This window comes from Thrips palmi, unplaced genomic scaffold (genome assembly GCF_012932325.1).
Source record: "Thrips palmi isolate BJ-2018 unplaced genomic scaffold, TpBJ-2018v1 HiC_scaffold_8, whole genome shotgun sequence".
NCBI classification, from domain to species: domain Eukaryota; kingdom Metazoa; phylum Arthropoda; class Insecta; order Thysanoptera; family Thripidae; genus Thrips; species Thrips palmi.
This window is the reverse complement of record NW_023144635.1, coordinates 12883148-12910899: the sequence shown is the minus strand read 5'-3', so window position 1 is coordinate 12910899 and position 27752 is coordinate 12883148. Positions and strand designations below refer to the sequence as shown.

The 27752-nt window shown below is 48.8% G+C and overlaps 3 protein-coding genes across 26 annotated transcripts in view; 1 reads left to right on the top strand and 2 right to left on the bottom strand.

Annotated features, from left to right (window-relative positions):
* Positions 1 to 1809: 1809 nt before the first annotated feature.
* LOC117653186 lies at positions 1810 to 18998 on the bottom strand. Of its 7 annotated transcripts, none has more exons than XM_034398662.1 (3): positions 18868 to 18998; positions 17378 to 17565; positions 1810 to 3932 (listed from the first exon to the last, which is right to left on the bottom strand). In XM_034398662.1, exons 2-3 carry the CDS (start codon positions 17414 to 17416, stop codon positions 2514 to 2516), a joined length of 1458 nt encoding a protein of 485 aa, XP_034254553.1. In that variant the 5' UTR covers positions 17417 to 17565; positions 18868 to 18998; the 3' UTR covers positions 1810 to 2513. The 7 variants fall into 7 exon arrangements, with proteins under 7 accessions (XP_034254553.1, XP_034254554.1, XP_034254555.1 ...); XM_034398663.1 differs by lacking the exon at positions 18868 to 18998 and adding an exon at positions 18682 to 18853; XM_034398664.1 differs by lacking the exon at positions 18868 to 18998 and adding an exon at positions 18416 to 18547.
* On the top strand, positions 18036 to 23454 carry LOC117653187. Of its 11 annotated transcripts, none has more exons than XM_034398677.1 (3): positions 18036 to 18146; positions 20142 to 20327; positions 21776 to 23454. In XM_034398677.1, the coding sequence occupies exons 2-3, from the start codon at positions 20238 to 20240 to the stop codon at positions 23207 to 23209; spliced, it is 1524 nt and encodes a 507-aa protein (XP_034254568.1). In that variant the 5' UTR covers positions 18036 to 18146; positions 20142 to 20237; the 3' UTR covers positions 23210 to 23454. The 11 variants fall into 11 exon arrangements, with proteins under 11 accessions (XP_034254568.1, XP_034254565.1, XP_034254569.1 ...); XM_034398674.1 differs by lacking the exon at positions 18036 to 18146 and adding an exon at positions 18897 to 19000; XM_034398678.1 differs by lacking the exon at positions 18036 to 18146 and adding an exon at positions 18924 to 18977.
* A 668-nt stretch (positions 23455 to 24122) lies between these two features.
* Positions 24123 to 27752, bottom strand: part of LOC117653189 — a 23835-nt gene continuing 20205 nt past the window's right edge. For all 8 annotated transcript variants that reach the window (XM_034398681.1, XM_034398683.1, XM_034398684.1 and 5 more), the window contains exon 3: positions 24123 to 26542. In XM_034398681.1, the coding sequence (XP_034254572.1) occupies positions 25163 to 26542 (1380 nt within the window). In that variant the 3' untranslated portion in view covers positions 24123 to 25162. The remainder of the gene's footprint in view (positions 26543 to 27752) is intronic.

Genomic DNA, 27752 nt, shown 5'->3' with positions numbered 1-27752 from the left:
TAGAAATAACGAAAAATGTCTTCACAGGTGTCAGGGTTGGATGTGAAATGAGAGAATCGTTGCGCTTCTGAAGTGCCGTTATCCCTCAAATTACCAAATGTAACTTAAATGAAAAAATCTTAATGTAAGGATCAGAAATGTTCTAATATATTCCACAAGTAGTACTTTTCATTGAAAATAAGTTAAATGCCTCAGAATATCAGTATGGACTGGCAAAAACAACACTGTGAAAAAGCAAAGTGAAACCTAGGTTTATCTCAAGTTACCCCAAATGACGGGGTAACTTGAGACAACTTTAGAGGCCCATTACTCTCATTTTAGGTGACCCCCAAAAACTTCATGGGGTCCAAACCAAATGTTATCACGTGAAATTAAACATAGTTGGGATTCGGGTTGGTGAGAGAAGTATTGTGGACACACGGTCCAAAAAACGTGAAATATTGTCTCAAGTTACCCCGGTTTACGGTATTAAAGCAATGAGGGCTGCCGAAGGAAATGTGAGTGTGCACAATCTTCTATTTTCATGATCTTACTGATTTGCGATCGACACGGTCATCAACGGTGCTCTTTAGTGGCCTTGGAAAAAAGGTGAAACTTCGGTAACATTGAAATTGGCCTAAACTTAAATTTCGAAGTCACGGGAGTTTCCGTCTGGGTTTCGCTAGTAAGCGATCATGCCCCGCGCTTTTAATTCACCTTTTAGTACCTTATTAGGCAAGCGTAACGCACTCTTGGACACTGACGTAGCCCTTACCAAGTCCGGCGGGGAGCAGCGCAACTGGAATGGTGCCCTCTGGGGCAGTTTGAAACAGAAGTGGATGGGGCAGTTAGAAACACAGCAATATCACTGGGAAAAACGTTTTATATTTTGGGAAAAGTTCGTCGAAATGTCAGCACTTGCATGGCAACGTCTATTTGAGTCTATTTGAATCTATTTGAGTTGTGTACGCGGCTCTTCTTGGTCCGTGTTGACTTCCATACAGCTGTTTCAAACTGCCCCGGCCTGGGGCAGTTTGAAACAGATGCAAGGGTTGGAGTTTCACCTTATTATTAACGTTGAACGAACTTGTGAGCGTCTGCGGGCGTTTTCTAGTCTAGATAACGAGTCATTCTAGTAATCTAGTGCAAACACGCAGCCTACAGACCAACAGTACGATTATAATAACGAAATTCCAAATTCTGTTTCAAACTGCCCCACCCTCCCTTAGTGTACTCATGAGAGCACGCTGAAGGCAGTTTTCTTGTGAGAACACTTTAAAGAGAGTACACTGTTGCGTTTGCCGAGCACATCCAAACGAATGTGACGTGTTCAGGAACGTGACCTCCTGTCATTCGTTTCAACGTAACGTCGTTCCTGGAATGGGAAAGTTAAGTTTTTGTTCGTGTGGCGTGCCAGAAAAAAGAGGTCGTTCTGCAAATAGTGTGCTCAGCACACTCTATTCGGCGTGTACTCATAAGTACACTGCGAAGCTTTGAACACTCCAACGAGAGCGTGTTCGACCAGTACACACCGTAGTTCCAAAATATTCGCAGCTCAGTACACGTTTGTGGGAGTGTACTCAAAAGAGTGTGTGCTCACCAAAGATGCATACAATTCAACCGAAGGGGTCTAGTCCTAATTCTCTTGAAAAAAAAAAAAACTCCTCTCAATTTTCATATTTTTTTACAGGTGTGCTGTGTTATGCCTCAAAATTGTCGAGGACGCCTCACGTGTGGCAAAAACTATTCTTTCCAAAAATACTTCATTCCACCAAGCACTCAGGAATAAAAAGGGTAGGGAAACAAAGGAAACAGCAACATCGTTGAATGTAAATTGAACTACTTATAAAATTCTTTACTGCGCTATGTTGACACAGAAAAATACAAGTTTTTCTACATTTTCCAGTTACACGGCCGTGCCGTTGCTGCAAATCAGGGAACGAACGTTTCCTGAAAAAAATCGATTGGTTACCCGATTTTTCTACAAAAGTAATATGTCCCTCCATATGGAACGCAGTGACATGATTTCGAAGAGTATTTGTCATTTAATGGGAACACAAGTAAAAAAATGTTTAGATACACACCGCTCCTGGTCACTTAATTTATATAGCAGATTTACTTAAACGAACAACCATTCCATTTATAATTTGTACCGTACTGTACCGACCGAGCCGGAGGGATAAGAAAAACAACAATTCCACTTCCCATTTTCCACAGGCAACGTAACCACCCTCCAGGTGGCCGAAATTGAGATAGTGCCTAAAGGTTGGCGCTAAAATACAGCTTTGAAAAGTGGTTCACATGAACAACGAACAGGACGTAAAGAAGAAAAGTTTCTCACATACCGGGCTTTAAGGATTTGAGCCTTTCCTCCTCAAACATCTAACGGTGGAACAATTAGCTTGCCAGAAGGTGTCAGTCACAGCGCACACGGCAGCCATGCAATAGCTCATGTGACCAACATCAAGGCTATTGAACTCCCCACACCTGTATTAACTAATTCATGTGCTCAGTGCGAGAACAGTGCCATCGCATCACGCTTTGATCCACAGCTTACATGAAGTCCCCCCCCATCTCAATCCATCCACTGCCTCCTTGCCGGGCGCTTCGTGCGTGTAGAAGCCCACCTCTAACTCGCCCGATGGCCAGGGCACGCCGTGGCAGCCCTTGGCGCAGTACTCGCACTGCCGCTCCTCCCAGCACAAATGGGCGTTGACGACCAGGAAGAAGCGGCTGTAGCTGGCCAGGACGCGACTCACGTCCGGCTCGTGCATGACGGCGTGCGCGCACCCGACCTCGGACCTCCAGTCGGGGATGCAGAGGCCGCGAAGACGAGGCAAACTGCCGGGGTTGATGGCGGCCAGGACTCGCCGGGACACAGGGCGGGGCAGGACGAGCCACTCCAGGGCGGGCAGTCCGGGCAGAGCCGAGGCCAGCTCCGTCTCCAGGCGGACGTTGACTTCAATAAAGTTTGCGAGGCCCAGCTTCCGCAGGGCGGCGCGGCCCGAGGACGCCAGCGCCGTCAGCAGCCCCTGCTCCGAGGGGAGGGAGTAATGATGCCAGACGAGATCGAGCTCCAGCTCCTCGAGTTGCGTGGCGGCGCGCAGGAAGGCCGCCGTGGCCTGGAACGTAGCCTCATCGGGGCAGTGCGTCACGGACAGCTGGAGGGAGCGCAGCGACGCGCACTTCGCCACCAGGTGCAGGTCCTCCATCACGGGGCACACCAAGTGCCGCAGCCCGGGGATGGCGGCCAGCAGCGGCGCCACGCCCCGGCAGTCCACCCACAGCGTCACGGCCTGCAGCGAGGCGGCGTGCGAGCGCAGCACGCAGTGCACGAAGCGGGGGTCCACGTCCTCGAGGGTCACCTCCTTGATGGATGCCGGGATCAGCGGCGCGGGCTCAGCCCCCACGGGCCACATCACCTCCCAGTCTACCTTCACGAATAGCCGGGCCAGGCCCTGGGTAGAGAAGGACTCCGCCAGCAGGTCCGCGAGGGCGAGGCCGTCGTCAAAGCCGTCGTTGCCCTTGAAGCGCACTTCCAGACTCTTCAGCATCCCCAGCGCCGCCTGGTTGCGGATCGCGAGTTTGGCCGCTGCCAGCCGCGCGGGGTCGTCGTCCACCTCGAGGATCAGCTCGGCCGCCGCGCATCTGGTCGTGGCGGCCAGCGGGCCGAGCGCGTGGCTGTTGCCTGTAAACCACATGGACAGGCTGGAGGCGCACGGCGCCACGCGCAGGACGGCGGCTTCGAGGCTTCTCGTGGGGAGGTCGCGTAGCCCGAAGACAAAGCAAGGCCGCCATCGCCCGACGTTAAAGCTGCGTCGCCGCCACAGCTCCGGCCGAAGAGCGACGTCCCGCAAGCGATGACACACCGCCCGGCAGGACAGCAGGTCTGGCGTGCTCAGGTACTCCAGCACGCTCAGCAGGTCGTCGTCCGGCAGCGACAGCAGCGACGTCTGCGCAGAGCGTTCGCAGATTTAGGGGGAGAAAGTGCTCAATGAAAATGAAGGTCATTAACTAAACCATCGCAGTCTAGGCTATTCCGCCCAAAACCCCGTCGCAGCGAATGTGTCAAGCATGACTATTAAATCGTACCCAGCAGGTCGGAACACCGAGAATGAAACTGTCACCACCGTCACTCTTTAAATGGGTGATGCAACTTCGTTGCCCAATTTCGGGTGACGTAAAATTTATCAACCGAAATGTGGTAACCGGCGTTAGGCCGCCCAAATTTCGGTGACGTCGTCGGCGACGCCGTGAGGTCCCCGATGACCGCTCTGTGGCGTGGAGCCTCCGTGTCTCACCGCCGCCTCAACGCCACATGGCGGTCATCGTGGTGGCCCCGGAAGGACGCCATCGGGGACCTCACGGCGTGGTCGACGTTACCCAAATTTGAGGACGACCTAACGCCGGTTACCAAATTTTGGGGTGATGAACATTTCGTCACCCAGAATTGGGCAACGAAGTTGCAAGACCCATCTAAAGGGTGATGGTGGTGACCCATTCTTCTCAGTGAAGTTTTCACATTTTCCAGGCCAAATGATGATATGGCCACGAACGAGCCTACTTGGTGTCCCGGACTTTCGACTTCGGGATTGCCCATGCCCGAAGTCGAAGGTCCGGGACACCAATAAGTAGAGTGGCCAGAATTCCTTTGGCCCTCAAAAGAACCACTGTGACTGCCAGTTGCACTGTGAAAATTTGAGTCGTCACTTGATGACAATCTCAAGGCTAATTTTCCTTACAAGGGTGTCATCAAGTCAATTTATGACATTTTTGTCACGCCCATGCAACAAGTATCGGAGCTTTGATGAAAAAGTCACCAATTTGTGACGAGATTGTCATCATTTCAAAGTGATGAAAATGTCATTCACGTTTTTGTCATTAAGTGACAACAAACTTTCACAGTGTGCGTAAGTGTATGACACTCCGGCTGGATTTCTCGGTCCCAATGTCTAAACCGTTCAACTTAGAGGGATGCAGTAAGAGAGCCGGTTATACCTTGAACCGAGCTATGAACGCAGCCGGAGTGTCAGAGACACAGAAGTGCCAGAAACACAAACTTTTCAAAATATTCGAAGGTGTTTGTTTTAGGTCAAACGTCAAAATATCTTCAAACATGAAGTGTTAGGCAATCATGTCAAAGTTTCAACTTTTTTGCAATCCTAAACATCTAAGTGAGGGAAGAACTTCGCTCATTTTGAACGTAGCAATAGAGGTTGGCTTCCAACCCAACCGATGCCAAACGGTGATGGGGAAGTGCGAAGCGCATCTGAGGTGCACACTAAATGTCATGGGACTTTTTTTGTCCCATGAAGGATGCAATTTTAAGCACATCCGACACTGTACAAAAAATGTCCTGTCAATGCCGTTAATTTATTACCAATTGCTGTTATGCAATCCACGGCGTTTTCTGTGAACTAGTTCACGGCGTTCACTGTGATCTGTGATCTGGCCACAGTAAAAGCCGTGAATTGGAGCCTGATTTGCAGTACTTCGGTGCTCAGCGGCGTCAAACTCACAGTGTTTACTGTGGACCAGATCACAGTCAACACCCCGAACAAAATCAGTAAATCGCGTGAGCAGATCACAGTAAACGCTGTGAATTGACCTACAGTGAAAACTGGCAATAAATTAACGGCATTGACATAGCATATTTTTTTTTTCCGTGGATAGTGATGCAATTTTGTGTCCGCCAGGAGGGACAAATTGTCTAGTAAAAGTACAATTTGCAGCAAGCGTCAGACAAAATGTGTCCCCAGACGGGAGCAAAATTGTATCAGCGTCGGATGTGCTCAAAATTGCATAAATCGTGGCACAAAAGAAGTCCCATGGCATTTAGTGTGTGGACCAAATTCGCACCAGGTACACCAATTTCGCACCGTTTCACCTTTCACTGAGAATGAAAGGGTCACCACCATCACCCTTTCAATGGGCGATGCACCTTCGTTGCGCAATTTTGGGTGACGAAATATTCATTGCCCGAAATTTGGTAACCGGCGTTATGTTGCCCTAATTTGGGTGACGACGACGCCGTGAGGTCACCGATGGCGTCCTTCCGGGGCCACCACGACGACCGCCATGTGGCGTTGAGGCCGCGGTGAGACCCAGAGGCCACAACGCCACACTCTCAGCACGTTACTGACTTTTTCCTCATTACTTACGTATTCGTATAAACGGCAATAATACTTAGTATTTTCCAGGTATGACTAATTTCCTTTATGTACAAAACGAAATTCTCAGTACATTATTTAATATCTCCTTAGTAGTTCTTTAAAAAGGAAAAGTACGTATTATGATTGCACAAATTACTTGGATAAGTACTGACAAAATGATTAAAAAGTCAATAACGTGCTGAGAGTGCACATAGCGGTCACCTAACCTAATCTCACGGCGTCGCCGACGACGTTACCCAAATTTGGGCGACCTACCGCCGGATACCAAATTTCGGGTGATGGAATACTCCGTCACCTCAAATTGCACACTAAACTTCTTACGGATACATCCTATCTGTATTACGGACATTTTTGTGCAATTGCAATTACAGATAGATTTTGCTTGTAATACGGATGAAATCATCCGTATTACAAAGAGTTTTACGTCCGTAACATACAGACGAAAATATCCGTATGGTACGGACGTAAAACTCTTTGTAATACGGATGATCTTATCCGTATTACAAGCAAAATCTATCCGTAATTGCAATTGCACAAAAATGTCCGTAATACAAATAGGATGTATCCGTAAGAAGTTAAGTGTGTGGGCCACGAAGTTGCATCACACATTTAAAGGGTGATGGTGGTGACCCCATTCAGTTTCAGTGTGGTCATGCTTTCGGCACACCGACTGTCGGGAGGAAAGTTCGAAGGACGCACTGGGGCCTACTGAACTAGCACCGCGGCACAATACTGATGCACACTAATATCCTCTTGGCTCCAAACTCTTAACGTACTTCCGTTTTGGTAAGGGTAGGTCTGCACTCTAATCGTGATCACTTATGAAGAGCAACTGAGGTGACAACAAAAAATATGAAAAAAATACGATTTCAAGAAATCCTAGGAGTCACGAAGTCAATTTGATTAATGTGTAAGAGTGTGGAGAAAGAAAAGAAGTGGTGTTGTGAAGCAGTGGTACCAATGTGGTCGATGAGCCACCCGTCGAAATTTAAACTTGACAATAAATAGAAATCAAAATGCTGGTAAATTCAAAAAATTCCAATGCTAATGTATTCCGCAATGTTCTGACAATGGAACATCTTTAAAGTCCATCATTGTTAAAATGTTCTTAGCAGAAAGAAGGCAGTAAATTAATTTTCACGGGTTGGCAACTAGTTTCTCGGCGTCTGCGCTGCGCCCTTGCGAAAATCGCGAAGCTGAAAGCACCAGCAGTCGAGCATTAAAACTGCCCCTCCATTGTTGCTGCCGTTGAATTGTTTGGCTTGTTTCAAAAAGCTATGGTTCTTTAGTCATGTTTTCTTCAATTCTGTGTAATAGTTCTCCCTTACAACGTATCAGCACCACGACGGTTGGTTTGACAAACTTCATAAACTCGGGAACCCGCGAAACGCGGGTGAGTCTTGTTCGAGGAACATGAGCACTGCAAGTCGCGAGCGAAGTGGTCCTAGTGCTAACTGAATCACAACAACAACAAAACTGTCTTGTTGACAGAAAAAAAAGTAATATTTGAGAAACTTTATGTCAGAAAAAAAGAACTTTTGTTTTGCTAATTTTCTGTGAATATTTTTTTAGAAAGTCGTCACATAAGAATTGAAAATTTGTTTTATATGAATTTTCATAAGCAAGAAACGAAGAAAAAACAAGAAAGAGAGCAAAATTAATACAGATTTCAAATGCTACAGTTGGTTAAACTGTAACAGGTTGCAAACCTACTGCGCATGTCCAAAAACACTCCGATCAAGAAGTATTATTGGATAGTTCTACCCGAAAAACTGCGTGCGAACCGACACCAATTCTATTGTTGCATCTTGTCTACCTGCAGTCAAAGAAATTTTTCATTTCGAACGTGCTATTTCAGCTTTCGGAGTAAGCTGTACAGAAGCAAAAAGAAGCTCGGCTATTGGTCCGCCCCGGCTCGGCTCCCCCCACTCCCTTTTTTTCCCTTTGACGAGTCGAGTTTTGCCATGGAAACGGCGATTTTGACAGCAAATTTCTCAAAATTGGCCACCAACTTTTTAACCAGATTTCAGCATGAGAATCAGCGTTCAAAGTTCAACAAGTCTGCAAAGTCTCATTAAAATCGTATAGAAAATTTCCGAAATGCATAAAGGGCCACACAAATTGAATCTCGGGCCGGCTGAATCCTGGGTATACTATAAGGCTACTTCGTGCCTAAAAACGGCCACAGATTGGAAAACTACACTCTCATTCCAGGAACATGACATCGCGTTAAAACGAACGTGACAAAATGTCACGTTCGTTTGAGCACAGTGTCACGTTCGTTTAAATGTGAAGAAGATTATTTTTGGCCAATTCACACCCAAACGAATGTGATTCAATACTTAAACGAACGTGACATTTTTTCACGTTCTTTTCAGCGTGATGTCACGTTCCTGCAATGAGACTGTAACTTTTGCCGGCCCTGCTACTCCGGCTTTTAGAATCTCTCTAGGGAACTAAAACTCCCTCCACAAAGTGAGCCAAGTCGGAGAGGCGAAATCGTCAAAATTAAAAGGGAAGGGGTTCCAATGGGCCGGGCAGGGCAATTCAGAAAAATAAATTTTGCAAAGCTTAAAAAATTGTTGTCCCCGGGACGGGAGCAAAATTTTTGTAAACCCAGGTACAGGGTTGCTCACAAATTGGCATAAATTTGGCACAAAAGAATTTTTTCCTCAGGCAATTTTTGGGGACCAAATTACCGGACAAATTTTTTTTCCCGGCACCGTTTCACCTTTCACTGAGAATGAAAGGGTCACCACTATCACCCTTTCAATGGGCGATGCACCTTCGTTGCGCAATTTTGGGTGACGAAAATTCATTGCCCGAAATTTGGTAACCGGCGTTATGTTGCCCTAATTTGGGTGACGACGACGCCGTGAGGTCACCGATGGCGTCCTTCCGGGGGCCACCACGACGACCGCCATGTGGCGTTGAGGCCGCGGTGAGACCCAGAGGCCACAACGCCACACTCTCAGCACGTTACTGACTTTTTCCTCATTACTTACGTATTCGTAAAAACGGCAATAATACTTAGTATTTTCCAGGTATGGACTAATTTCCTTTATGTAAAAAACGAAATTCTCAGTACATTATTAATATCTCCTTAGTAGTTCTTTAAAAAGGAAAAGTACGTATTATGATTGCACAAATTACTTGGATAAGTACTGACAAAATGTTTAAAAAAGTCAATAACGTGCTGAGAGTGCACATAGCGGTCACCTAACCTAATCTCACGGCGTCGCCGACGACGTTACCCAAATTTGGGCGACCTACCGCCGGATCCCAAAATTTTCGGGTGATGGAATACTCCGTCACCTAAAATTGCACACTAAACTTCTTAGGGATACATCCTATCTGTATTACGGACATTTTTGTGCAATTGCAATTACAGATAGATTTTGCTTGTAATACGGATGAAATCATCCGTATTACAAAGATTTTTACGTCCGTAACATACAGACGAAAATATCCGTATGGTACGGACGTAAAACTCTTTGTAATACGGATGATCTTATCCGTATTACAAGCAAAATCTATCCGTAATTGCAATTGCACAAAAATGTCCGTAATAAAAATAGGATGTATCCGTAAGAAGTTAAGTGTGTGGGCCACGAAGTTGCATCACACTTTTAAAAGGGGTGATGGTGGTGACCCCATTCAGTTTCAGTGTGGTCATGCTTTCGGCACACCGACTGTCGGGAGGAAAGTTCGAAGGACGCACTGGGGCCTACTGAACTAGCACCGCGGCACAATACTGATGCACACTAATATCCTCTTGGCTCCAAACTCTTAACGTACTTCCGTTTTGGTAAGGGTAGGTCTGCACTCTAATCGTGATCACTTATGAAGAGCAACTGAGGTGACAACAAAAAATATGAAAAAAATACGATTTCAAGAAATCCTAGGAGTCACGAAGTCAATTTGATTAATGTGTAAGAGTGTGGAGAAAGAAAAGAAGTGTGTTGTGAAGCAGTGGTACCAATGTGGTCGATGAGCCACCCGTCGAAATTTAAACTTGACAATAAATAGAAATCAAAATGCTGGTAAATTCAAAAAATTCCAATGCTAATGTATTCCGCAATGTTCTGACAATGGAACATCTTTAAAGTCCATCATTGTTAAATGTTCTTAGCAGAAAGAAGGCAGTAAATTAATTTTCACGGGTTGGCAACTAGTTTCTCGGCGTCTGCGCTGCGCCCTTGCGAAAATCGCGAAGCTGAAAGCACCAGCAGTCGAGCATTAAAACTGCCCCTCCATTGTTGCTGCCGTTGAATTGTTTGGCTTGTTTCAAAAAGCTATGGTTCTTTAGTCATGTTTTCTTCAATTCTGTGTAATAGTTCTCCCTTACAACGTATCAGCACCACGACGGTTGGTTTGACAAACTTCATAAACTCGGGAACCCGCGAAACGCGGGTGAGTCTTGTTCGAGGAACATGAGCACTGCAAGTCGCGAGCGAAGTGGTCCTAGTGCTAACTGAATCACAACAACAACAAAACTGTCTTGTTGACAGAAAAAAAAGTAATATTTGAGAAACTTTATGTCAGAAAAAAAGAACTTTTGTTTTGCTAATTTTCTGTGAATATTTTTTTAGAAAGTCGTCACATAAGAATTGAAAATTTGTTTTATATGAATTTTCATAAGCAAGAAACGAAGAAAAAACAAGAAAGAGAGCAAAATTAATACAGATTTCAAATGCTACAGTTGGTTAAACTGTAACAGGTTGCAAACCTACTGCGCATGTCCAAAAACACTCCGATCAAGAAGTATTATTGGATAGTTCTACCCGAAAAACTGCGTGCGAACCGACACCAATTCTATTGTTGCATCTTGTCTACCTGCAGTCAAAGAAATTTTTCATTTCGAACGTGCTATTTCAGCTTTCGGAGTAAGCTGTACAGAAGCAAAAAGAAGCTCGGCTATTGGTCCGCCCCGGCTCGGCTCCCCCCACTCCCTTTTTTTCCCTTTGACGAGTCGAGTTTTGCCATGGAAACGGCGATTTTGACAGCAAATTTCTCAAAATTGGCCACCAACTTTTTAACCAGATTTCAGCATGAGAATCAGCGTTCAAAGTTCAACAAGTCTGCAAAGTCTCATTAAAATCGTATAGAAAATTTCCGAAATGCATAAAGGGCCACACAAATTGAATCTCGGGCCGGCTGAATCCTGGGTATACTACTAGTCTAGCACCCGAGGTGCATCCGCGGCGCGACCTGCTTCCTTGTTTTCTATGGTGGTGTCTTCTCGTGGCCTACTGACTTTAACAACGTTCGTTTCATTCGCGTCGCTCGCTCGCTCCCTCTTTAATTGTTTCCTTTCTCTTTCCTTTCTTTTTGTTTTTGTTTTTGTTTCAATTCTTTTGTCCCATTGTCGTAGCTAACAAAGGTCTTTAGGTTGCTATGTAAATTGACTTGTTAAATTCTGCTGTCAACCATTTCGGTTCCTTTTTTTTAATTTTTTTTTTTTAAATTACCTTCGGTAAACTATTCTATTGTATTTTATTCGTTTCCTCTAAATTCCTTCGAATCTTTTTATACAAAATGTCCTATTTTCCTGGTTGTTCCGGAAATGCAGATAGCGATGAAGTGAGTGAAAATCCTGATGTTGTCACGCCGTTACGCTGACTTTGTCATTCTGTCATAGTAACTTTATCACGCCGTGACGCTGACCTTGTGCCGCTTTCACACTGACCTTGGACCTGTGAAGTTAGCTCTGCGTGTGACAGTTTGCGTGCGCACACAAGGATGCGCGTTAACGTCAACGTTAATCGTATATTTCACGGACAACGGTGTCAGGCCGGATAGTCCGGACGAGACGTTGTATGTCTCTAGCGACTCTCCGGTCAAGCTGCGTTGTCTGTCAACGCTACTATCGACGCTGTCGTGCACGCCCATCCGGGCGTTCCTACGCATAATTTGACACGCCACGCTTACTTTAAAGGCGCCTACTCACGCCGTACGCTAACGTGTTCCCTGTGTCGTGCTGACTTGGTGACCTTTCACGCCGTTCGGGTGTTTTTGTCACGTTGACGTGGTCACCGTTAGGTCGTCGGCTGTAACTGTTGGTCCTTTCACCTTTATTTCGTCGTTCCGACCTGGTCACCATGTCACGGACACCTGGTCACCCTGTTATCATTACCTTGTTATTCTGTCCGACTTACTGCATTTTGTTGTTACCTTCACTTGGTTTTGCTGTGCCGCTGACCTACTGACACTTTCAGGCTGACCTGGTTATTCTTTTACTACAACGGTGTTACCCTTTTTCGTTGTCCGGGTCATTTTGTTACAATGACTTGGTTGCCCTGACTTGGTCACGTTGTCACCGTCATTTGGGCTGAGCCACGTCGTCAGCCTGTCATCCAAATTTGGTTAACGTGTCAGTAAACCTGGTCTTGTGTGTGATGTCCTTGTTAGACGTAGTCATGAACGCCTGTGCATAGGCAACCCTTCGAGCTCAAGAGCTTCTGTGTTGTCTACCCAAGCGGTCGTTCTTACATTGACAATATGTTTCTTTTTGACTTTATATCTGTCATCTTGTCTTATTGTTGTTTTTATATTGTTTTTATTATTTGGTGTTAATTATTTTTCCCGCCTGTATTGTCAGTTTCAGTTTGCTTTCACTTCTTACTAAATTACAGTTTTTTTTGGAGCACCTTTCTTGATCTAAGCTGAACAATATCTTTATTTGTTTTGGGTCAATAAAGGTGTTATACAATGTTACTTGGCACCAAACATAAAACTTGTGACTTCTCTTGTTGTTGTATGAAATATGGTTGCTTTCTTATTTTTTTTTTTGTTAATATTTTTTAAAACCTTAATGCTTTGTTTATTTTGTATCTTCCTTGCTGTGTTATTAATGCAATTTGGTATTCACAGGATTACACAAGTGAACCAGATCAACCTTTTGAGTTGTCATTTCATTCTCCTTTAACATGTCTAGATGAAAAAAATGACTTATTGTATGAACTTAGGAATACTGCTCAACAGGTTTGCCTTTTCAATTTCTTTTGCTTTGTACCTCCATGTCTGGTACTAAACTTGTATTTGACTTTTTTGTTTTGTAGCTTGCAGTACAGAACAGAAAGTGTTTAGAACCTTCAACAAATTTGTTTGAAGTTCCAAAAGTTCATAAGGTACTTCCTTTCTTTCTTCTTTATTTGTGTTAAATATTAGCTGCTTTGAACTAAGTGTGTTTGATTATGTTAGAAATTGAAGGAATCAGGAACATCATCTGCTGAAGATGAACCTGTCTGTTCTCGTCACTGTGACAGCGTGACCAGGTCAGTGTGACATGGTGACCAGGTCAGCGTTACAGCGTGACCAGGTCAGCGTGACAGCGTGACCAGGTTAGCGTGACAGCGTGACGAGGTCAGCGTGACAGCGTGATCAGGTCAGCGTGACAGCGTGACCAGATCATCGTGACAGTGTGACGAGGTCAGCGTGACCAGGTCAGCGTGACAGCGTGACCAGGTCAGCGTGACAGCGTGACCATGTCAGCGTGACAGTGTGACCAGGTCTGCGTGACAGCGTGACCAGGTTAGCGTGACAGCGTCACCAGGTCAGCGTAACAGCGTGACCAGGTCAGCGTGACAGCGTAACCAGGTCAGCGTGACAGCGTGACCAGGTCATCGTGACAGTGTGAGCAGGTCAGCGTGACGACGTCAGCGTGACAGTGTGACCAGGTCAGCGTGACAGCGTGACCAGGTCAGGGTGACAGCGTGACCAGGTCAGCGTGACAGCACCAATTGTAACATAACCTAACGGGCTCGTGTTACATCTTACTCATTGCACCCCCATCTTTTTCTACTTTCGACGGATCTTTATTTTATACTAAATGGTCCAACCAATCCTAACCTAACCTAACGGGCTCGTGACAGGTCTTACTCTACTCGTGACAGATCTTTCCGCACTCTCGACACATCAAATTTTCAAACTCAATAGTCCAAGCCATGCTTACGAAACCTAACGAGTTTGTGACTCTTCTTACTGTACTCGCCACAAACCTTACGCTACTCTTGACAGATCTTATTTTCAAACTAAGCGTAACCACTTCAGCGTGAGAGTGTGGCCAGGACAGCCTGACCGGCTGACCAGGTGAGCGTGACAGCTTGACCAGATCAATGTAAAAGGGGACCAGGTCAGCGTGACAGCGTAACCAGGCCAGTTTGCCAGCGTGACCAGGTCAGCGTGAGAGCGTGACCAGGTCACTGTGACAGTGTGACCAGGTCAGTGTGACATGGTGACCAGGTCAGCGTGACAGCGTGACCAGGTCAGCGTGACAGCGTGACCAGGTTAGTGTGACAGCGTGACGAGGTCAGCGTGACAGCGTGACCAGGTGAGCGTGACAGCGTGACCAGGTCAGCGTGACAGCACCAATTGTAACATAACCTAACGGGCTCGTGTTACATCTTACTCTTCTCGTGACAGATCTTTTTCTACTTTCGACAGATCTTTATTTTAAACTAAATGGTCCAACCAATCCTAACCTAACCTAACGGGCTCGTGACAGGTCTTACTCTACTCGTGACAGATCTTTCTCTACTCTCGACACATCAAATTTTCAAACTCAATAGTCCAAGCAATGCTTACGAAACCTAACGAGTTTGTGACTCTTCTTACTGTACTCGCCACAAACCTTACGCTACTCTTGACAGATCTTATTTTCAAACTAAGCGTAACCACTTCAGCGTGAGAGTGTGGCCAGGACAGCCTGACCGCCTGACCGTCAGCGTGACAGCGTGACCAGGTCATCGTGACAGTGTGACGAGGTCAGCGTGACCGCGTAACCAGGTCAGCGTGACAGCGTGACCAGGTCAGCGTGACAGCGTGACCAGGTCATCGTGACAGTGTGACCAGGTCACCGTGACGACGTCAGCGTGACAGTGTGACCAGGTCAGCGTGACAGCGTGACCAGGTCAGCGTGACAGCGTGACCAGGTCAGCGTGACAGTACCAATTCTAACATAACCTAACATGCTCGTGTTACATTTTACTCTTCTCGTGACAGATCTTTTTCTACTTTCGACAGCTCTTTATTTTAAAGTAAATGGTCCAACCAATCCTAACCTAACCTAACGGGCTCGTGACAGGTCTTACTCTACTCGTGACAGATCTTTCCGTACTCTCGACATATCAAATTTTCAAACTCAATAGTCCAAGCAATGCTTACGAAACCTAACGAGTTTGTGACTCTTCTTACTGTACTCGCCACAAACCTTACGCTACTCTTGACAGATCTTATTTTCAAACAAAGCGTAACCACTTCAGCGTGAGAGTGTGGCCAGGACAGCCTGACCGCCTGACCAGGTGAGCGTGACAGCTTGACCAGGTCAATGTAAAAGGGGACCTAGCGTGACAGCGTAACCACGCTAATTTGCCAGCGTGACCAGGTCAGCGTGACAGCGTGACCAGGTCACTGTGACAGTGTGACCAGGTCAGTGTGACTTGGTGACCAGGTCAGCGTGACAGCGTGACCAGGTCAGCGTGACAGCGTGACAATGTTAGCGTGACAGCGTGACGAGGTCAGCGTGACAGCGTGACCAGGTCAGCGTGATAGCGTGTTCAGGTCAGCGTGACAGCGTGACCAGGTCATCGTGACAGTGTGACCAGGTCAGTGTGACCAGGTTAGCGTGACAGTGTGACCAGGTCAGCGTGACAGCGTGACCAGGTCAGCGTGACAGCGTGACCATGTCAGCGTGACAGTGTGACCAGGTCTGCGTAACAGCGTGACCAGGTTAGCGTGACAGCGTCACCAGGTTAGCGTGACAGCGTGACCAGGTCAGCGTGACAGCGTGACCACGCTGCCGTGACAGCGTGACCAGATCATTAAGACAGCGTGACCAGGTCAGCGTGACAGCGTGACCAAATCAGTGTCACAGCGTGACCAGATCATTAAGACAGCGTGACCATGCCAGCGTGGTAGGGTAACCAGGTCAGCGTGACGGCGTGACCAGGTCAGCGTGACAGCGTGACCAGATCATTAAGAGACCGTGACCATGTCAGCGTGACAGCGTGACCAGGTCAGTGTGACAGCGTGACCAGGTCAGCGTGATAGCGTGACCAGCTCAGCGTGACAGGGTGACCAGGTCAGCGTGACAGGGTGACCAGGTCAACGTGACAGCGTGACCAGGCTGGTGTGACAGCGTGTCAGATCATTAAGACAGCGTGATCATGTCAGCGGGGCAGTGTGACCAGGTCAGCGTGACAGCGTGACCAGGTCAGTGTCACAGCGTGACCAGGCGAACATCACAGCGTGACCAGGTCGGCGTGACTAACAGCCCGCTCTATAACAGACGGTCGAATCTGTCAAAGGGTGACCCGGTTTTTGTGACACACTAGTCAGGAAGTGTGACAAACGGCCTTAGACAGATCACATCACCAGGTGAGCGTCACAGCGTGACCAGGGCGATCTATAACAGATGGTTGAATCTGTCAAAGGGTCACCCGGCTTTTGTGACACATTTGCCAGGAAGCGTGACAAACGGCCTTAGTCAGGTCACATGGGCGAGTGGCGCTCCGCCGAGCGAGCTCCCTGCGGTCGCTCGCTCGCTCCGCGAATAAGGCTACTTCGTGCCTAAAAACGGCCACAGATTGGAAAACTACACTCTCATTCCAGGAACATGACATCGCGTTAAAACGAACGTGACAAAATGTCACGTTCGTTTGAGCACAGTGTCACGTTCGTTTAAATGTGAACAAGATTATTTTTGGCCAATTCACTCCCAAACGAATGTGATTCAATACTTAAACGAACGTGACATTTTTTCACGTTCTTTTCAGCGTGATGTCACGTTCCTGCAATGAGACTGTAACTTTTGCCGGCCCTGCTACTCCGGCTTTTAGAATCTCTCTAGGGAACTAAAACTCCCTCCACAAAGTGAGCCAAGTCGGAGAGGCGAAATCGTCAAAATTAAAAATTTACAGAGCCAATAAGTTTATTTGCCATAATTCTCCGCAGCCAAAACCAAACATTTTACGTAGCCTGTTTCTCCGTTAGACTTACAGTATTCTACGAATGTTCAAAGAAGACCGTTGAGGCGAACGGAGATGACCGTAACCAACCACCTCCCGAAGATTTCAGGAAGGCTACGGAAAATATTATTTTCTGGGTACAGAGAATCAGCACAAGCCGTTTACAGATTTCTCCACAACTTTTTGCAACAAGAGTCACCACCATACCTTCAAGGAAGTTGAAAACACCACTTCCCCTGACAGCTCGAGGGAACTCACCTCCACGTTGAGTCCCTGCATCTCATCTTCCATCGCCATGGCTGGGCTGTCCACGGCAGCGACTTGCGTGGCGTCAGACGGTTTCCCCCTCGGACTCCATGGCCGTTCGGACGGAAACGGCCGCCGCAGACGTCTTCTTCGGGAAGCGAATCGAGTCTGAGGGCCCCGCCGGACGAAGCAGTGCAAGGCTGTCGGACAGTGGGAGCGTGGCATTAGAGACCGTGAACCCGCGGAGACAAGCACTCGCATTTCGGTCAGAGGGCCTCTCTACCGGAAGGAGAAATGACGACTCCTCCGCCACTCACTAGCTTCAAAAAAGCTCTGGGCCGGACGACGGAGAACTTTAGAACCCGTACGTGAGCTTGGCAAAAATGAATGAGAGGATTACAGAGCTCATGCCTGGAGCCACCTACGTTGGCAGGCAAGTGGAGCGAAGTGCGTGATACCCAGAGGCACCATCGATGTTGAACGATGCAAGGAGTGCAGTTTTCTTGGGCCGAGGCTCCAGACTTCCGGTCAAGACCTTGGTTCGGACACTTTTGAGTCCCCTACACTGCCCGTTACGAAGCGTTACGCAGGCCCGTCCCCGCCACCCTTGCCCAGCGTCAAGCCAAATTTCTCAACTAAACTCGGTTTCAACTTATCATTCTTGAGATACGAACTCACAAGACGATACGATGACCCCGTTCCCGAGTGCCACAGCGTTACGCGGGTGGGACACGAGGACGAGGTCGGGAAGACCCAGAGCGTGCAGGTTCCCTAGGCCAAGGTGCAGCAGGGAGCGCAACGCCACCAACAGTCCCACACTCTCAGCCGTTTACTATTTCACATTAGCAGACGCATTTATGTAAGCAAACATAATACTTAGTATTTTGTTCTTAAAAACTTAAAAATTTCTTTGAAATTTACGAAGAAAACGTCAATATCAGTGCAGTAATTAATAAGAAATACTGACAAAAAATACGAAGTATTATGGTTGCTTACAGAAATGCGTCTGCTAATGAGAAATAGTCGGTAAAAGGCTGAGAGTGCACTTACAAGTTGATAATTTCAATGAAGATGTGGGGAAGTAGGAACAAAATCGGAATCCAGAAATAGCATCTATCGGCTGAAGTTAAAGAAACGTCACGCTCGGGTGGATTATTTCTTTACGATCCTTACCGGAAGTCGACGGCTCAATCACGACATGGACTTGTGTAACGGTCACAATGTAACATGCGCGTCGCAACCCTCTTTACAATTTGATAGGCTGCTTTTAGGGTGCTGGTTTCGGCTAGTTTACAGGTTGAACCGTTTCCTCTTACGTTCAGGTGTCTGAAGAACTGCCGACCGGGGAATTCGGCTACCGATGCTGTTTGAGACGGCCGGAAACCAAGCGCGATGGAATATTCCAATAATCGCCCCGTTAAAATTCCCGGTAGTCAAACGCAGAAAGAAGCTGCACGCCACCCACCCCACTGCCTTGAACCTCCAGAGCAACGCGTACTGACCCGACTTCAGCTTAGCTTCGCTTCCGCTGGTCCAAGAGCCGTAAACGTGGCGCACCGCTGGTTCCTGCCTCTTCGATTGCTTTTGACCTTCACCGACGAAGACTGAAAAAGTGTACAGGCGAACCAACACGGGGTTAGTAGGCACCGTGGACACCTTCCCACTCGCACTCACTCACAGGTAACCTTAGGTCCTCGTAGGTCCTGCCAATCTTCCCTACTTTTCCCCGCGCTGGTTCCTCTACATTGGAGGAACGTTCCCTCGAATCAAGATCGGTTCAGCTGGTGGGTCAATTCCGACAGCCGTTTCAGTTCTACTTACTTCCGCCTCTGAGCAGCAGCAGCTCGCTAAAGCCTCCACCTCCGCCAGCCGGGAGTTGGGTTGCGAGCCCGGCCACCCCCCACCCCTGGCCCGCCCGAGTCGCTGTCGCCGCGTCGAGTCCGCGTCAGCAGTCGGCGTCGGCAGCAGACAGCAACGCAACGCCTCGCTACAGCTCCTGTTCGCACAGCTTGTTTAAGGGACTTCAGTAATGGACTTTTGATGATTCTCCGTACCCAGATCCTGACATTTTCCGTGCCCATCTTGCCAATGTTCTCTGTAGGGGTTACACCTACACCTTATTGGTTTGCTACGGGCATGCGGAGGATACTTTGAGTCCTACGGAATATATTAGTACGAGGCTGTGGAAATTGTTGGGTTGAGGGTACGGAGTAAAAGAAAATTAACTGACTGTCTGTGGTCTTGCGTCACGGTGTTGAAGGCAGCTTTCTATAATCCGGGGCGGATAGGGTACTCCAATGAACCTTAAAAAGGAATAAGAACAAAAGTGAGCCCTGAGAACAGCTTCTGCATGCCTAGACGTTCGCCCACCGCCCGGTGCGCGTACGCAGAAGCCCTTTTCAGGGCTTACTTTTGTCCTTCCGTTTCAAGATTCATAGAGGTACCCTTTTGTCCTCTTTGCCCCTCGTTTCTGGACCCGCGCTTGCATTAGAGTCTATCCATCCATTACGTCACGCACTGCTGGACACTTTTCGCTCCCCCAGTCTCACCATAGAACGTGGCGTTACGCAGGCCCGGGTCCCCTTCCCCTCACACAGCGTACGCCATTGTTTACTCATGTCCGCTTAGGCTCGTGTTACGGATGGAATTTGTGAGATGTGCTTACCATTTCTGAGATGAGATTTTCTGTTTCATGTGTCTAGCAGATCATTACACTGGCTGGATTCCCCCCTCCTCTTTCCCTTAAATTTACGCCCCTTTACTGGCACTTTTCCAGTCTCGACACCGCTTCATCCTGCGTGGGCCGCACTCAAGACTTGAAGCGCTTCTCGAGGGAGACTTCATCCTCGACCACTGTCGGAACCTGACGGTCATGGAGTCCTTGAGGGAGTCACCAATAGCTGCTGTGGACGGCCAAACCATGGGGAAGGAAGAAGTCCCGTTGCAGGGGCCAAACGAAGAGGTAAGTCCACTTCAGCCGCCGGGTCCGTTGTTCGCAGGAAGTTCGTAAATCATTTCATGCTTTGCGGATGGACTAAACCGGACCGTGCACTTTGCAAGATCGCAGTTTCATTCAGCAAAATCTACCAATCGTTTGCTTCGCACCCACGAAGAGAAGCAAGGCATTGGAGAATGGCTTCGTGTTATGAAGTAATGCTTCATATTACACGAAGTATTTTGCTTCGTCGCGGAATTCACAATGCCTTCGGTATCTTCGTATTATAAAGCTTTTGCTGTACTTTCTGAGAACCAAGACAGGCTGAGTCGCTGGGCCATTTCGGACGTACGCTTTTTAAATCGCCTGTAGGTCGAGAGAGAGAGAGAGCAGCAGTAGCCGTGCGGGACCGGAAGTCCGACCGTACAGTGTGTGGCATGTAGCCCACACACTAAATGTTTTTGTACCACTTTGGACGAGACATGACAGTATTTTGTGCACACGAACTTTCCGTACAAATGTGTACGCAATTTCGCACATAAATGTGGAAACAAAGAACTGCTCGTTGTAATAGAAAGAAAACGGAGGCTTTGTAGCCTACGAAGGAAATCGTTTGTAAAACAAAGGTTTTTGTTTGCAATACAAAGGAAAAATCCTTCGTAGCCTACGAAAAACTTCTTCGCAGCCTGCGGAGGACTTTTTCTTTGTATTACAAAGAAAATCATTTGTATAACAAACGATTTCCTTCGTAGGCTGCAAAGCCTCCGTTTGGTTTGTATTACAAGGAGCGGTTCTTGGTAGGAATTTATTTGTGTTTGTAGTTTTCCGTACAAAAATTGTATGAAAAGTTCGTGAGCACGAACAACTGATGTTTCGTACGAAATTGTACGTAACATTTAGTGTGCAGTGCAAAGTCGTCAGCCGAAACCATTGATTCCCTAGATTTAAATGTCACGCGCGCGCGCTTCTTCAGTATGCTAACTGTGCGCTATGTAGTCCCGGCTCACAGTCTGGTTTCCAGGGCCTTGCATTCTTATTCTCGGATCCCTTTTAGGTTTCACCCAAATGTAACAACATTTCAAGCCAAATGTATGTCTTACGCAGAAAAAGGGCGTACACACTTAAAACTCTTCAAAAAAACTGCTCTTTGTAATACAAAGAAAGCGGCGGCTTCGCAGCCTGCGAAGGATTTTTCCTTTGTGTTACGAAGAAAATCGTTCGTATTACAAACGATTTGCGTCGCAGGCTGTGAAGCCGCCGTTTTCTTCGTATTACAAAGAGCAGTTCTTGGTAGAAATTTATCTGTGTAAAGCGTAGCTCTATGCTTGGGTCAAGCTACTACACTTCAGTTTTACCAGTGAATCGTGGCATCGTGGCAAAATTATACCACCATATATTTAAGCAAATATAATCATTAGTTTCATCTGCTTTCAGCGTTACCGGTTTTTGTACCTCTCCCTTCTTACTCTGCGTAGACGTCGCTGCTGTCGCTGCCGGACGACGACCTGCTGAGCGTGCTGGAGTACCTGAACACGCCAGACCTGCTGTCCTGCCGGGCGGTGTGTCATCGCTTGCGGGACGTCGCTCTTCGGCCGGAGCTGTGGCGGCGACGCAGCTTCAACTTCGGGCGACGGAGGCCACGCAGCTTTGACTTCGGGCAACGCGACCTCTCCAGCAGAAGCCTGCAAGCCGCCGTCCTGCGCGTGGCGCCGTGTGCCTCCAGCCTGTCCATGTGGTTTACAGGCAACAGCGACGCGCCCGGCACGCTGGCCGCCACCACCAGATGCGCGGCCGTCAAGCTGATCCTCGAGGTGGACGACCACCCCGCGCGGCTGGCAGCGGCCAAACTCGTGATCCGCAACCAGGCGGCGCTGGGGATGCTGAGGACTCTGGAAGTGCGCTCGGGCGTCTTCACGCGCAACGACGGCCACGACGCCTTCGCGGACGTGCTGGCGGAGGCCTTCTCCACCCAGGGCCTGACCCGGTTAGTCGTGGAGGTAACCTGGAGGGTGAAGTGGCCCAAGAGGGCTGAGCCCGCGCCGCGGATCCCGGCGTCCATCAAGGAGGTGGAACTCACAGACGTGGACCCTTGCTTCGTGCACCGCGTGCTGCGCTCGCACGCCGCCACGCTGCGGGTCGTGAGCCTGAGCGGGGACTGCCAGGGCGTGGCGCCGCTGCTGGCCGCCATCCCCGGGCTGCAGCGCTTGGAGTGCCCCGTGATGGAGGACCTGCCACTGGTGGCGAAGTGCGCGTCGCTGCGCTCCCTCAAGCTGACCGTGTCGCGGTGCAAGGGCAGCACCGACGAGGCTGCGTCCCAGGCCACCGCGGCGGCCTTCCTGCGCGCCGCCACGCACCTCGAGGAACTCGAGCTCAACAACGAGTCCTATGCTCCGTCCTCCGTTCCCGTGGAGCTGCTGACGGGGCTGGCGTCATGGGGCCGCGCCGCCCTGCGGAAGCTGTGCTTCTCTTGCCGCGCTGAACTTGGCGACCGCCTCGAGATGGAGCTGGCCTCGGCTCTGCCCGGACTGCCCGCCCTGGAGTTTCTCGTCATGCCCCGCACTGTGTCCCGGCGCGTCCTGGCCGCCATCAACCCCGGCAGGATGCCCCGTCTTCGCGGCCTCAGCATTCCCGAATTCTACCAGATGACCGAAACTTGGTGCGCGCACGCCGCCATGCACGAGCCGGACGTGTGCCGCATCCTCGCCAGCTACGCCCACTTCTTCCTGGTCGTGGGAAACAGTTTGTGCGAGGGGGAGCAGCGGTGCGAGCACTGCGCCAAGGGCTGCCACGGCGTGCCCTGGCCATCGCAGGTGTATGAGGTGGGCTTCTACACGCACGAAGCGCCCGGCAAGGAGGCAGTGGATGGATTGAGCATGTGGTATCCATGCGAGACGTGGATGAAAGTGTGATGATTCTTCTATGCTCGTGTATACCGCACTAGCATTTTTACCTTGAGTGCAAGAATTGTCCAAATATCATCGTGGAGGTCATCTATGCTATGTAAGTGTTTTGGAAGCCTGAGAACATGTTCAAATCAATCTATAGCAAAAACCAATTTGTTAAAATTTAATGTTTGTTATGTGGAAAGGACTCAATTGCTTATTTGTCGAAAGCTGTGAAATATATCTTTTCAAAGCAAAAATTTAACCCCAAACGTGTTTGCTTTTTGTTCCATTGCCATCAATCTGTCTAATTCCTGCGTATTTGGTTGAATAGAGTTATAAGGAAGTGCTGTACAGAGTGACCCAACCATTACGCGAGTGCAATACTCCGACGGTTTCGACCACCCACCGATGGGGTATGCACTCGCGTAATGGTCGGGTCACTCAGTAAAGACGCTGATGGACAAAATTGAAGCACCACTCTCAGGCCTACCTTCACAACACCTTTGTTCAGATCCATTCAGAGCGCAGCGCCGTGAAGGTAGACCACCCCTTCGACACTCATAGCGCGCTGCAGTGGGCCAGAAGACCGGGGGCGGCAAAACTCGACGCATTTTGGGCTCCCGAGTCTGCTAAATGAGACTCAAACCGAACGTGTGATCCCAGTAACGACTCTGCAGGTAAAAACGCGTCAAGAGATTGGCCGCCTCCACCGATCCGCTGGCCCATTGCGCGGTGATATGAAATTAGACACATTCTGGCTTTAAAAAGAGGAAACTAGAGATTCGGCAAAATTCCCACGATGCACCAAACCCCCCCAGGGAGAACGGCGCCCTTCTCGCGAGGTGCGACCCACCCCACCCATTGTCGTTTTTGTCACCGGTTTTGTCATTTGTCATCAGGCAATGAGGGACAAAAAAGGAAAATGATTTTAAGAAAATTAGGTCATTAACACACGGACGTGTGCTACATTTATTTCACTCATAAAAAGAGGTCTTTGGCTTCTTTAAATAGGGAGTCTTGGTTGCAACCTTTTGTAGGTAAGTTCACCATAACAAACAAAATGCAATGTGACAAAGGAAATCAGACGGGCAACAACTCTGCCGTACAGGTACAATGTATCCGCACTGAAGTGAACTTTGTTCCGTAATGAAGCTGTGAGGGCATCTCACAGCTCAAGTGTCAGAGTAATTTACAATTGTTTTTTGAGCATAACTACAAAGAATTAGAACACAGTCCGATCTTTCACAAGGAAATCACAAGAGGACGTGCAATGAAAGGAAAGTGACTTCTTTCCGACAATATGAGATCACAACACAATCAAGGAGCACAATAGATGCCATTTCATTGGAGATGTTTGAAATCAATGACGGACTCACAACATTTAAACAAGACTTACAAAAATTGTAAATGGTAGGATAATTTAGTGGCTACAATGCCTATCACAAGATTCCTTACCCTATTAATAATTATAGTAATAAAAAAGAGAAGTTAAAAGCCGTCACTGAGGAATTAGAAGGGAACAAATCAATAAATTTTGTATTGTTTATAATATAACGAGCACCTGAAAAAGATATGGTTGAGGAGTTTGACTTACGGGGTAAAAGAGCGATCTGGTGGTAGGTCTCTGTTCAAGGCACAATCGGCTTCATAACTGCACCCCTGTAAGTTGAACGGTAACCCTCAGGTGGCCGAAATAGAGGTCGACCTAACGGTTAGCACTAAAATGAAGCTTATCAAAGTGGCTCTCATGAACAACGAATAGCGCGGAGAGAAGAGAAGTTTCTCAGGTACCGCGCTTCAAGGATGTGAACATTTCCTCCACAAACATGTAGCGCTGAAACAATTAGCTTGCCAGAAGGTGACAGTCATAGCGCACACGGCAGCTAATAGCTGATGTGACCAGCATCAAGGCTGTTGAACTCCCCACACCTGCATCAACTAATTCTTGCGGTCACACACGACAACAGTGCAGTCGCATCACGGTTTGATCCAAAGCTTACATGGAGACCCCGAGCTCAATGCATCCGCTGCCTCTCTGCTGGGCGCTTCGTGCGTGTAGAAGCCCACAAGTGCCTCGCCAGTTGGCCAAGGCACGCCGTGGCAGCCCTTGGCGCAGTGCTCGCACTGCCGCTCCTGCCTGCACGAACGGTTTCTCACGACCAGGTAGAAGTGGCTGTAGCTGGCCAGGACGCGACTCACGTCCGGCTCGTGCATGTCGGCGTGCAAGCACCCGGCCTCGGACGTCCAGTTGGCAATCATAAGGCCGCGAAGACGGGGCGCACTGCCGGGGTTGATGGCGGCCAGGACGCGCCGGGGCACAGTCCCGGGCAGGACGAGCCACTCCAGGGCGGGCAGTCCGGGCAGAGCCGAGGCAAGCTCCGTCTCGAGGCGGTCTTCGAAACCAATTAAGCAGGAGTAGACCAGCTTCCGCAGGGCGGCGCGGCCCGAGGACGCCAGCGCCGTCAGCAGCCCCTGCTCCACGCGAACGGAGCCCAGGCTGTAGTACTCGAGCTGCAGCTCCTCGAGGTGCGTGGCGGCGCGCAGGAAGGCCGCCGCGGCCTGGAACGCAGCCTCGTCGCGGCAGTACACCACGGCTAGCTTGAGGGAGCGCAGCGACGCGCACTTCGCCACCAGCGGCAGGTCCTCCATCACGGGGCACTCCAAGCGCTGCAGCCCGGGGATGGCGGCCAGCAGCGGCGCCACGCCCTGGCAGTTCCCCCTCAGCTGCACGGCCTGCAGCGTGGCGGCGTGCGAGCGCAGCACGCGGTGCACGAAGCGAGGGTCCACGTTCCTGAGGGCCACCTCCTTGATGGATGCCGGGATCAGCGGCGAGGGCCCAGCCCCCTTGCACCACCTTATCCCATAGGAGACATCCACGACCAACCGGGCCAGGCCCTGGGTGGAACAGGCCTCCGCCAGCAGATCCGCGGCGTGGATGTCGTTGGATTTGTGGGCCACCACGCGCACGTCCAGAGTCCTCAGCATCCCCAGCGCCGCCTGGTTGCGGATCGCGAGTTTGGCCGCTTCCAGCCGCGCGGGGTCGTTGTCCACGTAGATGATCAGCTCGGCCGCCGCGCATCTGGTCGTGGCGGCCAGCGTGCCGAGCGCGTCGCTGCGGCCTTCAAACCACATGGACAGGCTGGAGGCACACGGCGCCACGCGCAGGACGGCGGGCCGGAGGCTTGCGGTGGAGGCGTCGCGTTGCCCGAAGTCAATGCTGCGTCGCCGCCACAGCTCCGGCCGAAGAGCGACGTCCCGCAAGCGATGACACACCGCCCGGCAGGACAGCAGGTCTCGCGTGCTCAGGTACTCCAGCACGCTCAGCAGGTCGTCGTCCGGCAGCGACAGCAGCGACGTCTGCGCAGAGCGTTCGCACATTTAGGGGGAGAAAGCAGGGGCATTCCAGAGCCGATTGACAGTGGTCGAAGTTGACCTTTGACGATTTTGCTCATTTTGGCTCAAATGTTACCTACCCATAGGTAAACACCCCCACAGAATTTCAGCCCTCCAGGTCAGTTAGTATGGGAACTGTGAGCAATCAAAGTTTTTGGCTATTTTGCTTTAGACGTTTTTGACCAAATTGCACTTTTTTCCTGAAATGATCCGGAATTCTCTTCTTTTCGGTCCTGAGGTATGAAATTTGGTACGCGAATGTAAAATTGAGTGGTGAATCCGAATCTGCACGCAGAACAGAGCAGTCCATCGTTGCTAAAACTGCACTCAAAGCCAAAAAATAACTTTTTTAAGTGTTTTACAACCTTCAATTTTCTCCCCATCCCGGAATCCAAACTAGACCCGTTCTAGGCGGAAATTATTTCTCACACGACTACCTAAAAACAAGCGGCTCGAGTTACCGAGGGTATGGGTATGGTTTGGGCGCTGCAGTGCTCGCAACATTGACAAATACTGAATGTTCAATCCAATGAGATCTCATTGATCGGTGCGTCTGACAGCAAGTTGCATAAAGACTTTTTTGTTCAAAATTTGATTCCTGACAAGTTGTTCTCAGAAAGTTTTGCTCTATCTCTTACGGTTTGTGAAATATGGGGCTAAGATGGTTTGGGACCGAAAAATGTGTCTCTAGAGTACTATCTAGTTTTGATCAGCACCTCTTGAAACGTCTTTTTAACATAGTCCCTCGAGACATATTTTCGGGGACCGATGAAATATGTCTCGAGGGACTACATGTTAAAAAGACGTTTCAAGAGGTGCTGATCAAAACTAGATAGTACTCTAGAGACACATTTTTCGGTCCCAAACCATCTTAGCCCCATATTTCACACACACTAAACTTCTTACGGATACATCCTACCTGTATTACAGACATTTTTGTGCAATTGCAATTACGGATAGATTTTGCTTGTAATACGGACGAAATCATCCGTATTACAAAGAGTTTTACGTCCGTACCATACGGATATTTTCGTCTGTATGTTACGGACGTAAAACTCTTTGTAATACGGATGATTTCATCCGTATTACAAGCAAAATCTATCCGTAATTGCAATTGCACAAAAATGTCCGTAATACAGATAGGATGTATCCGTAAGAAGTTTACTGTGCAAAC